At 37.5% G+C, this 14,381-nt stretch overlaps 1 protein-coding gene and 1 long non-coding RNA gene across 5 annotated transcripts; both read left to right on the top strand.

Annotated features, from left to right (window-relative positions):
* The first annotated feature begins 257 nt into the window (after positions 1–257).
* Positions 258–9,891, top strand: LOC129320072 (CASP-like protein 5B3). Of its 4 annotated transcripts, none has more exons than XM_054965222.1 (4): positions 258–815; positions 8,679–8,784; positions 9,337–9,440; positions 9,527–9,891. In XM_054965222.1, the coding sequence occupies exons 1-4, from the start codon at positions 685–687 to the stop codon at positions 9,552–9,554; spliced, it is 369 nt and encodes a 122-aa protein (XP_054821197.1). In that variant the 5' UTR covers positions 258–684; the 3' UTR covers positions 9,555–9,891. The 4 variants fall into 4 exon arrangements, with proteins under 4 accessions (XP_054821197.1, XP_054821195.1, XP_054821196.1 ...); XM_054965221.1 differs by having other exon boundaries at positions 262–815; positions 8,679–8,811; XM_054965220.1 differs by having other exon boundaries at positions 260–815; positions 9,337–9,891.
* A 2,747-nt stretch (positions 9,892–12,638) lies between these two features.
* LOC129319364 (uncharacterized) lies at positions 12,639–13,958 on the top strand. The gene is made up of 2 exons (XR_008595485.1): positions 12,639–12,759; positions 12,865–13,958. It is a non-coding gene; the product is annotated as an uncharacterized LOC129319364 (long non-coding RNA).
* The last annotated feature ends 423 nt before the right edge of the window (positions 13,959–14,381 follow it).

Genomic DNA, 14,381 nt, shown 5'->3' with positions numbered 1-14,381 from the left:
ATTCTTCTGGCCAAGTTGCACATCAGAGGAATTCACCCATTGAGTAAACTTGAGCTTGATTCTAATACTATTTTATCATAAAATTATTACTTTTCTCTTAAAAGGTTAATTCATTAGAACGGTGGACTTGTTTATATAACCATTATGTAACCAGACTCCCAAGTTTTTCTTGACGTGGACCTGGCATGCGGCTGTGATTCGGTGAGTCCAATCCTATCAAACTTTATATAAGGCCTTCCACCTTCATGATGACCTTCCACTTTCATGATGAAGGCGCGGGGTAAGCGAACCTTGCCTTTCACTGTAATCCGCAAGCAACAGCAACAATGGCGATAAGGTCGCTGCCTAGTCACGCCCTTGACTGTTTGTGATTTTCTCTTCTGCTGGTGGTGGTGGTGGTGGTGGTTGCAATTCTTAAACAAATCGTTATCTAATTCACTTATTCAGTCACGTTGTCTTTTTCTTTCTCTTCCTCTTCAAAATCTTCTTGTCTGGTTCTCCTTTTTCCGCTTTGAGATTGGAATTTCGATTGTGTCAATTGCTTTCTTTTCGTTTGTATATGGAGAGGTAAGGGGTAATTGGAAGTTTTGGACTCGTGGTTTGTTATGCATTTGGGTTAAATCTTAAGATGGGTGTTTTGTTGTGAGAATCCAAAGATCTGTCTTTAGAATTTTGGAGAGGAAAATGAAGGATTTCCCTGGGACGCCTGGGACCCTCACGGGGTTGGTTCTGAGGATTTCACAGTGCATTTGTGCTGTTGGATCAATTGCTTCCATGGCTACCACATCAGGCTTCTTTAATTTCACGGCATTTTGGTGAGTATCCTCTCTGTCTGAATTGTAAAATTATCTTTTGAAGTGATTATGTTGATGGAATCTAGTTTTCTTAAAACTCTTTGATCTTAGTTACTTGTTAGTGATTGATTCAACTGATTCCGGTTAACGCCCCTACTTTTGTTTTAAATGTATGGAAATCACCCAGTTTATCTTGTGCGGATCGGGATTTTATACAACAATCTTAGGAGATCAGTTTCAGTAATCTAGCAGTTACTACTTCATTACATGTCATTTGTACTACTGAACGTTTGTACTACTTCTTTTACTTGTCATGTAATGTAGTTTGAATTATGATTGATCTGATCTCAATATTATGAAATAGTTGCTTGCTTGTCAAAGTATGGAATGCAACCGGAAGTAGAATAAATATTTCCCTTAACTAGACAAATGCACTAAAACTCTGTCTTTTAATGACGCATCTAAGGGTGAGGATCACCTAGTAGTAAAGAATCAACTGTCTGTGCTTGTTGAAATAGTTGAATCAGTTGCTCATATTAGATTCTGCACAGGGCAAAAAGATATTTATAGTTAGAAGATGATTGCCATGGCTATTTGCCTATTTGACATAATGGCTTCTGATTTCTGAGATAGTTTCAACTGTTCTCTCATATGATGGAACACAATCCCGTTCCTTTCCTATACACAAAGTCCTTGAAGCAGAATCTTTAATTCTCAAAGCATTTGTGAACTAGAAGTGGAAATCTTGTTGCCAAGTAATTGCAATGTTTACTACTGTACATGCTTATAAAAGTAAGTCTTGATTCTTTACTATTGCTATGTAACCTGCTAATTGATGCTATGGAGATTTCTATTCAGAATGTTTCGTATAACTGCTTTCTGATTTATAAAGTTCCTGGACTAGATGCTTTTAATGTCTGACTAATATATCTCCCAGTTGACCATACTCCTGCATGTCTCAGTTAGGCACGATGACTACCTAAACATTATATCCATGTGCACTGGCTAAATGCATCCACCTGCCCTATAGAATTTAAACTTATGCACTGGACAAATAGATTTCAAGACGATTCTGTTGCAACAGATGGCATATTGACTTTTAGTTTCATAATTCATTTAAGTTTGCTAGACTGCATTACATAGAATTCAAGAAGCAAGTTGCACTACTCTCGGCTTGCTAGAGGTTTTCTTGATGTATTCTGTTTAGAACGCACTGCTATAACAAGATGATACAGGACTATAACCAGAAATAGACAGCAAGAAAGATGGCATGAAACTGGGTTTGATATTTCTTTTACTAAATAACTAATTCAGACTACAGGAGAAACAGCTGGCTCATGCTCAACCCATGTCCCTCATACACCCAGATGCATAAATTACAGTCAAAATAATGATTACAAAATAACAAGAACTGAATAAAAGACACAGACTCTGGACTTACGAGAGGCCAGAACTCTCCCAATTCTCACTATACTTCCAAAAGACTAACCTTGCCTTTCTCTGTCAGAAATGGAAGATTTAAAACACAGAAAGTTACATGACACGCTTCCTACCCTCAAGCTGCACCTAAAACCTACTTATTCAGCCCTTCTTTTTACCCTTACGGCCAGCACCCTCAGTGTAATCCTCTTCACTGGTGGTATTTCCCTTCCTTAATCTTCTGCTGTAGGTCATAGGTAATGATTTGTAAGTCTTCTGTGATTCTCAAGCTTTGTCATATTCCCACACTGCATTTCTTCTTGGGCCTTCTCCTCCCTCCCATTTGTTCCCAAGAGAATTTGAATGAGATCATTTTTTACCTCTCTGAATTTATCTAATTAATCATGGTGTTATCTTCCATCATATTTCTAAGCCTTTCTCTTAAGCTTCATATGCTTTGATGCTAAGAAATTTAAAATTGAGTTTGAAATGGCATAGGCGTTTTGGTTCTTCATGTAAAAGAGGTTCAATGCACAATGAACTTCCAATTATAATGAATGCATATAAGTAGGAAACTAGGTTTTTAGGGGAGATGGAAAGGAAGTTGGCTAAGGAAGGGGATTGTTAATAAAACCTCATTGCAGTGTGATGTATGCCTATATTATAAGTTGTCATTTCTTCCTTTCATGTGTGTTCTCCATATTTTTCAAGATATTCTTATGATTTATGTTTCACCAAAACTGATTCACCATCATTCATTGGTAGAAATCGTGTTCTTGTTGCTCCAATCAAATTTTTGGATGTTTGTTGAGGAACAATCTGGTGCTAAAATGATAGACTCTGTTTTGCTGGAAAAACCTATAAGAGGAGATTCAGAAAAATACAAGAAAAGGGAAAGCATCTTTCTAAGGGGCAGAACGTTGACCTTGCTCTCCTTACTCTTAAGGAGAAAGCTAGTCAAACCTAGTATTGACTCATAGTGGTTTTAGGTCTGCTTTAGCAGAACTTGGTGTGGGAGACTGTGCACTTTGCTTTTGGGTTATAGTAGCCGTTAGTTTCATTTGGGGGAGGAGTCATCACTTTTGGGTTTTGTTCAAGGGAGAGACTGGCTCTCAAAAACCAGAGGGCATGCTTAGATAGCATTGCATGTGTTTGGGTTCCATAGTAGTGTTGTGAGTTCTGGCTGTAACTTGAGAATAGGGTTTGTTTGAATCGCTGAAGTGTCTTTTGTAACATTGATTCAGCCTTTTGGGATTATTATTATCAAACCCCAGTATTTCTCCTGATTTGTTGGTCATTAATCTCTATTATCTCTGCATATTTATCTGTTTAGCAGTAGAGTTCCATCATTTGGTATCAGAGCGGGTCGATTTAAGGACCTGTGTGTGGAGAGAAATGGAGGAGAGGGTGCAATACGCTGACCCTGAGTTGCAAGAGTTGAAGGAGACAGTGGGGAGTCTAACTAGAGACGTGACTTCTCTTAGAGACATGATGAAGGATTTAGGCGGAACCTTGGGGCGATTATCAGACAAAAATAGGAAGGGAAGCGAGTCACTCTTACATGGGAGTGGGAAGAGCCACCAAGAAGAATCAGCAGAGACAAGTGCAGGAACGGATAGAGAACCTAGCAAGTATAGAAAGCTGGAGTTACCGGTATTTAATGGAGAAGACCCTTTGGGATGGTTCTTCAAAGTAGAGAGGTATTTCCAGGTTAACTCCATGGAAGAGAAAGAGAAGCTGGAGGCTGCAGTAGTATGCCTTGAAGGTAGAGCCCTGAACTGGTACCAATGGGTTGACACTAGAACACCCTTGCGAAGCTGGTCTGAATTCAAGACCGAGGCCTTGCGCAGATTCCATCCTTCTCAGCTGGGAGATGAGTACGAGATGTTGTTGGCAGCGAAGCAAGAAGGCTCGGTCCTAGAATATGTAGAGGAGTTCGAACGTCTCTCTGCGCCCTTGAAGGATGCACCTGAAGCGTATTTGGTCGCAGCATTCAGAAGGGGATTAAGAACCGAGATTAGAGCAGAGTTGAAACTCACCAATGCTTTCACGTTACGCGAGGTGATGGAAATGGCCATTCGGGTTGAAGAGAGGAACCTGGAAGTCGAACGGGCCAGAGAAATTCGGGTACCCAGAATCCAGAAATTTTTAGGTGGGCCAAAAACCGACTCAACCCAGACTTATTATACACGAGCTACGCACGTGGCGGATCCCTGGAAAAACACGGTGGTCCCTTCTACAGCAACAGACGCGACGCGGAAGACTGAAACGAAGAGTTACGAGTCAAAAACAGCAAGCTCTTTGACTGGGCATGCTTCGGCCAGAGGAGGAAACACTGTGCGAAGACTGTCAGAGGCCGAAATCACGCGACGGAGGGAACTCGGACTCTGCTTTAAGTGTGGAGATAAGTTCGGACCAGGACACACATGCAGAAACAAACAGCTACATGTGTTGATCATGGAAATCGAACCACCAAAACAGCCAGAAGATGACGAGCAGGGGGACGCACTTACAGGAATTAATGAAGAGGAGGATATGACAGCAACAAAAATGGAGCTGTCAATGAACTCCATTGCTGGTTTGGGGGGAAATCACACGATAAAGGTGAAAAGAGTGATGGAGAGTGAAGAAATTATAGTGTTGATTGACAGTGGAGCAACCCATAACTTCATATCAGAAGGTTTCATGACCAAGAAGCAGATGCCTTATGAAGAAATTCCTACGTATACGATCACAGTCGGGGATGGCTACAATCTTAAGAGGAACCAACGATGTAGGGACCTTAGTCTGAAGGTACAGGGGCTCAATATTATTCAAACATTCTACCCTTTTCCTCTAAGTGGAGTAGATGCTGTGCTAGGGGTTGAATGGCTCAAGTCCTTAGGAGATGTGAAGATGAATTGGGGACAGTTAACAATGGAAATAGGAAAAAGGGGTAACCGAGTATGCTTAAAAGGTGATCCTACCTTGGCTAAGACTCAAGTCTCCCTCAAATCATTAATTCGATCAGTGCAGAAAAGAGAGGAGGTTTTCATGATTGAATATAATGGTCTATCACAAGGGGGAGACATGCATGATGCCCAGTCGGTGCTTCCAGAAATTCGATCACTACTCCATAAGTTTATTGCGGTCTGCCAACCAGTTGAGGGATTACCACCAGCCCGTCCTCATGATCATGCGATTGTCATCAAGCCCGGGGAACAACCCCCAAATATACGGCCCTACAGGTAACCACATGCCCAAAAAAATGAGATTGAAAACATGGTCAAGGATATGCTTAAGGCTGGAATTATACAGCCAAGTCACAGCCCTTACTCAAGCCCGGTGCTGTTGGTTAAAAAGAAGGATGGGAGTTGGAGATTTTGCGTGGATTACAGGGCTTTAAACAAGATCACAGTCCCGGATAAGTTTCCCATTCCAGCCATTGATGAGTTGCTTGATGAGCTTAAAGGAGCAACTGTTTTTACAAAGCTGGATCTCAAATCAGGATATCATCAAATTAGGATACAAACTGGAGATGAACCAAAGACAGCTTTTAGAACACATGAGGGGCACTATGAATTCAAGGTAATGCCTTTTGGACTTACCAATGCTCCCTCAACTTTTCAATCACTAATGAATGAGGTATTTCATGAATACTTACGCAAATTTGTGCTTGTATTTTTTGATGATATACTTGTTTATAGTAGTGATTTAACTACTCACCTCAAGCACTTGGAGGATGTCTTTTCTATTTTAAAAGGGAACCAACTGGTGATTAACTTGAAGAAGTGCATGTTTGCCCAACCGAAGATTGAATATCTTGGGCACATCATATCTCAAGAAGGGGTACAAGCTGATCCGGCTAAGATTGAGAGCATGATCAAATGGCCCAAACCTCAGAATGTGAAATCGTTGAGAGGTTTTTTAGGGCTGACAGGTTATTATAGAAGGTTTGTGAAAAATTATGGGAAGATAGCATGTCCACTCACTGATATGCTCAAAAAGGATGCATTCAAATGGACCAACGTGGCTGAAGAGGCATTTGAGAAGCTCAAAACAGCCATGACAACTGTTCCTGTGTTGACTTTACCCGATTTCTCTGTTCCTTTTGAACTCGAAACTGATGCTTCTGGGACGGGTGTGGGGGCAGTGTTGATGCAAGGGGGCAAGCCAATAGCTTATTATAGCCAAAAGCTATCTAACAGGGCTCAACAGTGTTCCATTTATGAAAGAGAGTTGATGGCGATTGTTATGGCAGTTAAGAAGTGGCGTCACTACCTATGGGCCACAAATTTATCATCCGAACTGATCAAAAGGCGCTTAAATTTTTGCTGGAACAGAGAATTGTTGAGGAAAATCAACAACACTGGGTATCCAAATTAATGGGGTATAAATTTGAGATAGTGTACAAGCCGGGCAAGGAAAATAGGGCTGCTGATGCGCTCTCAAGACAAGAGAAGAACCTAGAAATAAATGGGTTTTCCTTATGGCAGTATGATGAAATTGAAGATTGGGAAAAAGAGGTGATGGCGGACCCTAAATTCAAGGCTGTGATGCAGCAACTTATCACAAAGCCCAACAGTGTCGAGGGGTACAGCATTAAAAAGGGGTGCTTACACTATAAGGAGAGGTTGGTCCTACCGAGAGGGTCTTGTAGAATTCCATTATTACTCAAAGAATTTCATGACTCACCGGTAGGAGGACATTCGGGCTACTTACGCACTTATAAAAGGCTGATTCAGGTGGTATATTGGGAGGGCATGAAGAAGGATATTCAGCAATATGTAGCTCAATGTGATACGTGTCAAAAAAATAAATATCAAGCCTTATCCCCAGCTGGGCTGTTACAACCTCTACCCATTCCTCAACAAGTATGGGAAGATATTAGCATGGATTTCATTACCGGGCTTCCTAGAGCCAAGAGGTACGATACAATCATGGTTGTGGTGGATCGTCTCACTAAATATGCTCATTTTCTCGCTCTTTCGCACCCGTTTACTGCCCAAGATGTTGCTGTCAAATTTGTGAATGAGATTGTCAAATTGCATGGTTTTCCAAAAACCATTGTGTCTGATAGAGATCGAATTTTTATCAGTCAATTTTGGCAAGAGATATTTAACCGGGCTGGAACTCAGTTACGCCTTAGTTCCGCTTATCACCCGGAAACAGACGGCCAAACTGAGGTACTGAATAGGGGGCTGGAAACTTATTTACGTTGCTTCACAACTGAAAAACCCACCCAATGGGTTCAATGGTTATCTTGGGCTGAATATTGGTACAACACCACATACCATAGTGCATCCGGAATGACACCTTTTAGGGCTGTATATGGACGAGATCCACCCGTTTTCTGCAAGCTCAGTGATGAACCTTCACCAATTGAGGCTGTTAATGCCCAACTTCAAGCCCGCAATCACATAATTGCTGTTTTGAAGGAAAACCTGAACTTGGCTCAACAAAAAATGAAGGAGCAAGCTGATAAGCATAGGCGTGATGTACAGTTGGAGGTGGGTGACATGGTATATGTGCGAATTAGACCTTACAGGTTGAAGTCCTTGGCTAAAAGGATCAATGAAAAGCTCAGCCCACGCTTTTATGGCCCATTTAGAGTTATCAAGAGGGTTGGTCAGGTGGCCTACAAGCTGGAACTCCCTCCTACAGCTAGAATCCACCCTGTCTTTCACATTTCTCAACTTAAAAAATCAATTTCCTCTACTGCTGTGATCCCAACTATTCCGCCTGCTCTTTCTGCTGAATGGGAGTTGCAAGTTCAGCCTCAAGACATTTGTAAAGCTCGCAAACTCATGAACGGCCAGCTGGAAGTTTTAGTCAAGTGGAAAGATCTGCCCGACTTTGAGAATTCATGGGAGGATGCGGCTGCTTTTGCTAGGCAATTTCCACATTTTCCCCTTGAGGACAAGGTGAAGCTTTTAGGGGAGGGTAATGATAGACTCTGTTTTGCTGGAAAAACCTATAAGAGGAGATTCAGAAAAATACAAGAAAAGGGAAAGCATCTTTCTAAGGGGCAGAACGTTGACCTTGCTCTCCTTACTCTTAAGGAGAAAGCTAGTCAAACCTAGTATTGACTCATAGTGGTTTTAGGTCTGCTTTAGCAGAACTTGGTGTGGGAGACTGTGCACTTTGCTTTTGGGTTATAGTAGCCGTTAGTTTCATTTGGGGGGAGGAGTCATCACTTTTGGGTTTTGTTCAAGGGAGAGACTGGCTCTCAAAAACCAGAGGGCATGCTTAGATAGCATTGCATGTGTTTGGGTTCCATAGTAATGTTGTGAGTTCTGGCTGTAACTTGGGAATAGGGTTTGTTTGAATCGCTGAAGTGTCTTTTGTAACATTGATTCAGCCTTTTGGGATTATTATTATCAAACCCCAGTATTTCTCCTGATTTGTTGGTCATTAATCTCTATTATCTCTGCATATTTATCTGTTTAGCAGTAGAGTTCCATCATAAAATCTCTTGTATTACAGTTACTTGCTAGCTTCAATGGGTTTACAAGTCATATGGAGTTTCGTGCTTGCTTTGTTGGATGCATATGCTTGGATGAGAAAGAAGGTCATCCACAATGCCATACTGGTTAGCCTCTTTGTGGTCGGAGACTGGGTTAGCCCCTGCTTAACTTTTTGCTGTTCTTCGAACTTGTATGATTCTAAGGGGTTGTTTGTTACACAGATTATAATGAAATGAAATTGAAAATTTGAACCCAAAAAACAAAAGAAAAGGGATTTTGTCCTTTGGAAAATGTCTTTTCTCCTCCCTGGAATTAAAAAAATAAAATGAAATAAATAGTTATTGTTTAGTAATCATTAATATTGATATAAATATTACACACACACCTCCCACGCTTTTATGCAACGAAAAAGAAATGCCTTTTCAATTCTTTTTATGAAACACCCTTTAACGGAAAGAGATTTGTTAATGATAACTGTCTTGTCATTACTTTTGCGTATATGAAGGGATATTTTCTGCCCATAAAATGACCTTTTTAAAAAAAATTTGCTTTTTTGTTCATTCCTTTTTGTTCCCTGTACCAAACGGCCCATCTTTCCTTGTAAACGTGTGGCCAGAGTTGTGTGCTCATCGCTTTCAACATTTGACATATTCCTACCTCTCAACTGTTGTCCACAGGTAACATCAACATTATCTCTAGCAGCAGCTTCTGCCTCAGCTGGCATTACAGTTTTGTACTTCAATGATTTGGGACACTGCAATTTTGGAGAAGAATGCCAAAAGTATCAGATTTCTGTTGCTTTTGCTTTTATGAGCTGGATTACAATTTTGATTTCATCTTTAATTATGCTTTGGCTTTTGGCTTCAGGGTAATTCACCAGAATTCTCACATCTAAACAGAACAAGTTGAAAATCCTCCTTCAAATTTTTCTCTGATCATGTCAACACGAAAGCAAGTTGATTATATTACTGTGACCCAAATTTTTCTCTTATAATTTGTTTGAGGAAAAGGTAAAGTGTATAGGTGTTTTCATGATTTTCAGGAGTTTCATGATGATTTACAAAAGCAGAGGCTGCAATTGGTTTGCTAATAGGTGTTCTTATTTATATGTCCTTTTTTAATTTTTACTCTTTTTTGGTTATTCCATTACTTCGTATCCTAGAAAACTTGTGGATTATCACTTCTTGCTCAGACTTAATCTAAACTCCCATTGTGTGGAGCCGTTGTATCAATTGGCGGCCTTATAAGTATCTCGGGGATTTTTTGGTGTATTTATTTAACGTAACTACATATTCAGGACTTGGAAATGGCCTATAGTTGTGAGTTTTAATGTACTTGAAAATGGCTTCTGTTTGTCCCCATTCTTGGTATCTTTGGAGGGTTTTTTTTAAAGAAAAAATGATAATTAGATCTCAAAAGAGTGAATTAATGATAGTTAGGTTTTTAATATTTTTTTTTTAAAAATGAGTTGAAAGTACCAATTTAGATAGTTACAAAGAATAATCTTAATTTCAATTTGATAGTTACATTTGAAGCTTAAATGTGATGTATGCAGTTGAAGCTCTTGAATTTGTAATTATTTGAATTAGTATTTTCAAATCATTTCTCAAAAAATTTATTAAGGATTTAATTATTATTAATCTGTCAATTTTTTTTAATTTTTTTTATCTATAGTTCCAAGTGGATTTTTAAAATTTTATTAGTCGAGCTATGTACATAAATTTTGATGCTTCTATTTTACAATAAAAAAATATATCTCTATGGGGTATCTTGATAAGGCCAAACAAGATTTAAGTACTCAATCTTATATATGTAATACACTTTTATCCATTCAAAATTCAAATAAGTGAATTTTAATGTATTAATAATAGTAATAACAAGAGATTTTTTAAGAATAAATAATTTATAAAAAAATGCAGGGATCTTGATTTAATTAAAAGCAAGTATATTAAGTATATAAAGTTAAGTATATAAGTTTTTTGTTAAAAAAATTATTATAAATGTTATTTGAGATTCATGTGAATGTGATTTGGGAGTTACTACACAAAAGAAATCAATCCAAGTCCAGAAATGTTGACTTGTTCTATTAGTACTACCATAACATTTTAACCATTGATGAAATACATTTGTTTGTCTTTTATTATAATTTGTTATCAACTTGTTATATGGGATTCCTGGGCTCCATTATTTAAATATTATTTATTTGTTTTTGGGGATATGATAAAATTACAAATAGTGTAAGTTTGCGGTGGAAATGGTAGTCAGCATCCACATACCAGCCCCATCATGATAAAATTACAAATAATAAAGGTTCATTTTTAAATTAAATCCATCTTAAAGCGGAAACCTTATTGGCCAACAAGAGTTAGTAGTCAAAACTATATAACAATAAAAGATTGGTTCTGTCAATAAATATTAGAGTAAACTTTCATTTGTGTTGGAAGTAATGTTATCATGACCGGACAGTGTATCGAACTAATCAGGATTGTGGTTCATTGAACTATGGTCAGATCGTGATTCGATCGGTCTAAATTAAAAGAATAAAATTTATAGAATATTTATAAAATATTAAAATATTTTAAATAATTTTAATCATATTCTTATCATACAAGTCAAATTTATAGTAATTGCTCCAAAATTATAATAAAACTATTGATTGTCCATTGAAAATGACCAAAATAATCAAATATGTCACATAAATCGCCTAATCATACCAAGACAAGCTTCTATATATATATATATATATATATATATATATAACACTAAAGAAAAATCAATTACAAAACAAATAAAAACACAAAATAATATAAGTTTAGGTTATTGAGATTCTTTTTTTAAAACGGATGTAAATTGATTTTAATTAGTTTCACACCAATTTTGACCGATTCTAACCAATTCTTGATAGGTTCACTGAATCATAGGTTAATTTCTGATCGGACTAATTGAATCAGCTGGTCCAGTTAGATTGTACAAACCCTGATTGGAAAAATGCAAAGGCACATTATTTCAGCAGTTTCATGAACAACCTTAAGTGTGCAAATGCAAAATCAAACACTAATTATTAAAAATAGAAAAAAAAAGATGTTTTCTTTTAGAAAGTGGGATTTTAGTGTGTACGTGGGTGTTTTTTTTTTTAATGAACCAATTTTTTTTTTTATTTTGGATAGAAAAAAAGGCACAACTTGACTAACTGGAGTTGAGGTTATTACAATCAGCAAAAATTAAATTAACTGCATCAGAAGGAGAGGTTAACTATCAGTTCCAACATTGCCATGCACATATCCAGAAACAAATAATCCTGAATGATTTCTCAGCACACCTCTGCATCCTCCCTCGGGACCTACTGCGGTGCTCATATGCTCATCACCTATGGGGCGATGTGGGCCCTTCATTTTGTTTTTTTTTTTAAAATGATCTTTGCTGTTGATTAAAACTAATTTTTTAAATATTTTTATATTATATTTATTTATCAAAGTAAAAGTTATAAAAAATTATAATATAAAATATGATTTGTATAGAATATATCTAGATGATCAATTAATTAAAATTATAAAATTTTTAATATTAAATTGGACCTTTCAAATTATATCTATATTGTTTAGAATACATCTGAATAGTTAATTTATAAAAATTATTAAAAAATAATATTAAACTTGGTGATTTAGATTAAATCTGTATTGGCCAGATTGGTATAAAGGAATTTATTATAGATTTCTATATTTTTTTACATTTTTTTATTTCAACAACAATAAAATAAAAGTAAAAAGCTTAAATTTAGATTATTCAAATCTTATCAAAGTGATGAGTATTATTATCCTCTAATAATATAAAAAACAATCCATATTTAATAATAATTTTTTATAATTTTTATATATTTTATTTTTATAAATATAATATTAAAATATTTAAAAAATAATTTTAAATTAACAACAAGAGAAATAAAAGGCTCAAATCACCCCATAGGAGTGATGAGCACCGAATGCGTTTCCTCCTCCCTTGGCAGTGGTAAGAGAGAAGGCCCCATCCACATTCACAAGAATCCAATTATGAGGAGGAACCTGCCAATGCACTCTAGACGCGTTCATGTTTTTCCCTAAGAGGTTGGCATTCCTTAACAATCTCTGGGTTGTCATATTCAACTTGATTGATTCCACACGAGCTTGAAGAGATTCATTGCTTTTGTTATTCTTTTTAAAAAAATGCAGATTTTGTCTTTGCCATATTTGCCTGCAACTTAAAGCAAAGCTGCAAGTCCATTCCTTGTTCATATGGCTTCCAGGACCTATCAAATTTTGCCGTAGCCACTGTGCAAGATTAGAGCCGAAAAAGACTCCTTTATGAAAAGGATTGACGATCTTGCTCTATTATTGGTAAGTCCGAGGACAATCTCGTAAACATGTGGAGTACATCTTCATTAATATCTGGACACCATTGGCAGCCTGCATCCATGCTTAATCTCCCGTGGACTCAAGCTTCATTAGTGAGGATCCTATTATGCAGCACAAGCCACATGAAAGACTTACACCTGTGTGGGACATTCATTTTCTAGAGGTTAACCCATATGGTATCTCTGATGCTATCCTCTTTTCTAAGGTATTGGTAAGCTGATTTGATTGAGAAATCTCCAAGTTTCTCTAGCTTCCATCGAACCTCTCGACCTTCCTGTACAACCTCTGATGCCTCAAGAACTTTATCCCACGTTGCCTTAATGCCCAACCAGATGTTGGATCCTGATCTAGACTTCTTAATAACGGGCACTAAGTCATTCCCGCACTTATATTTACCCAAATAACTTTAGCCCAGAGATCATCTTTCTGCTTCATGAGCTTCCAGCCAAGCTTTATTAAGAATGCTTGATTCTGTGACCGAGCATGCTTAATCCCTAACCCTCCATTTTTCTTGCTCTTCCCCACTTCATTCCACAAAATTAAGTGGATTTTCTTTTTTTCCATGATAGTCCCCCATATGAAAATTTTATTCAGATGATCAAGAGTTTCACAGGTTTGCACAGGTAACAAAGCAGTTTACATGGTATATCTAGGGATGGCTGAGGTCATGGCAAAGACGAGAGTTGTACATCTAGCTAAAGACAAAGCCGTGGCCTTCCAGGAAGACAAGCGCTTCTTCACTTTATCAATAATATCCCTAAATGTATTTTTATCTACTGCTTTTGAATGCAATCGAGAACTCCTATATAGCGTCCAAGATCAGTTGTTCTGGAGAAGCCCAATATCGAACTCAGTTCTTTCCTTCGAATGTTATGAACATTCTTATAAAAGAAACTCGTGTCTTAGTTGCATTCACCTTCAATTTTCACAAAACATCTTCAAACAGTCATTTATAACTTCAGCCTACAAACGAGAAGCTTCCTCAAACAAAATGATGTAGTCTACAAAAAATAGATTGGACACTCGAAGGCCGTCTATCCCAAGGAGGATAGGATGCCAGATGCCATCTTCAACTCTGCTGAATCAGATGAGCAAATCTCTCCATACAAATGGCAATGAGTATGGAGATATCGGGTCACCTTATTGGACTCCTTTAGAAGGGACAAAGGAATCGAACTTGTTACCATTCCAAAGAAGTTGCATAGAAGAGGAAGAAATACAATGGTGAATAACATCAATACTTTGAGGAGGGAAACATAATTCCTGAATGTAGTTCATTAGGAATTTCCAATTCAACCTGTCATAAGCCTTATCCAGATCAATTTTTGTGGCCA

The sequence above is a fragment of the Prosopis cineraria genome, unplaced genomic scaffold (assembly GCF_029017545.1).
Source record: "Prosopis cineraria cultivar Desert tree isolate PC_DT_omini unplaced genomic scaffold, ASM2901754v1 PC9, whole genome shotgun sequence".
Classification (NCBI taxonomy): Eukaryota; Viridiplantae; Streptophyta; class Magnoliopsida; order Fabales; family Fabaceae; genus Prosopis; species Prosopis cineraria.
The sequence above is the reverse complement of the archived record's forward strand: the minus strand, read 5'-3'. Positions and strand labels throughout refer to the sequence as shown.

Excerpts from the sequence above, each read along its gene's own strand:
- LOC129320072 (XM_054965219.1), top strand. The coding sequence starts at position 685 with ATGAAGGATTTCCCTGGGACGCCTGGGACCCTCACGGGGTTGGTTCTG. Across the intron at positions 816-8,678 it reads TTTAATTTCACGGCATTTTG|TTACTTGCTAGCTTCAATGG; the intron begins GTGAGTATCCTC and ends CTTGTATTACAG. Across the intron at positions 8,812-9,336 it reads TCTTTGTGGTCGGAGACTGG|GTAACATCAACATTATCTCT; the intron begins GTTAGCCCCTGC and ends TGTTGTCCACAG.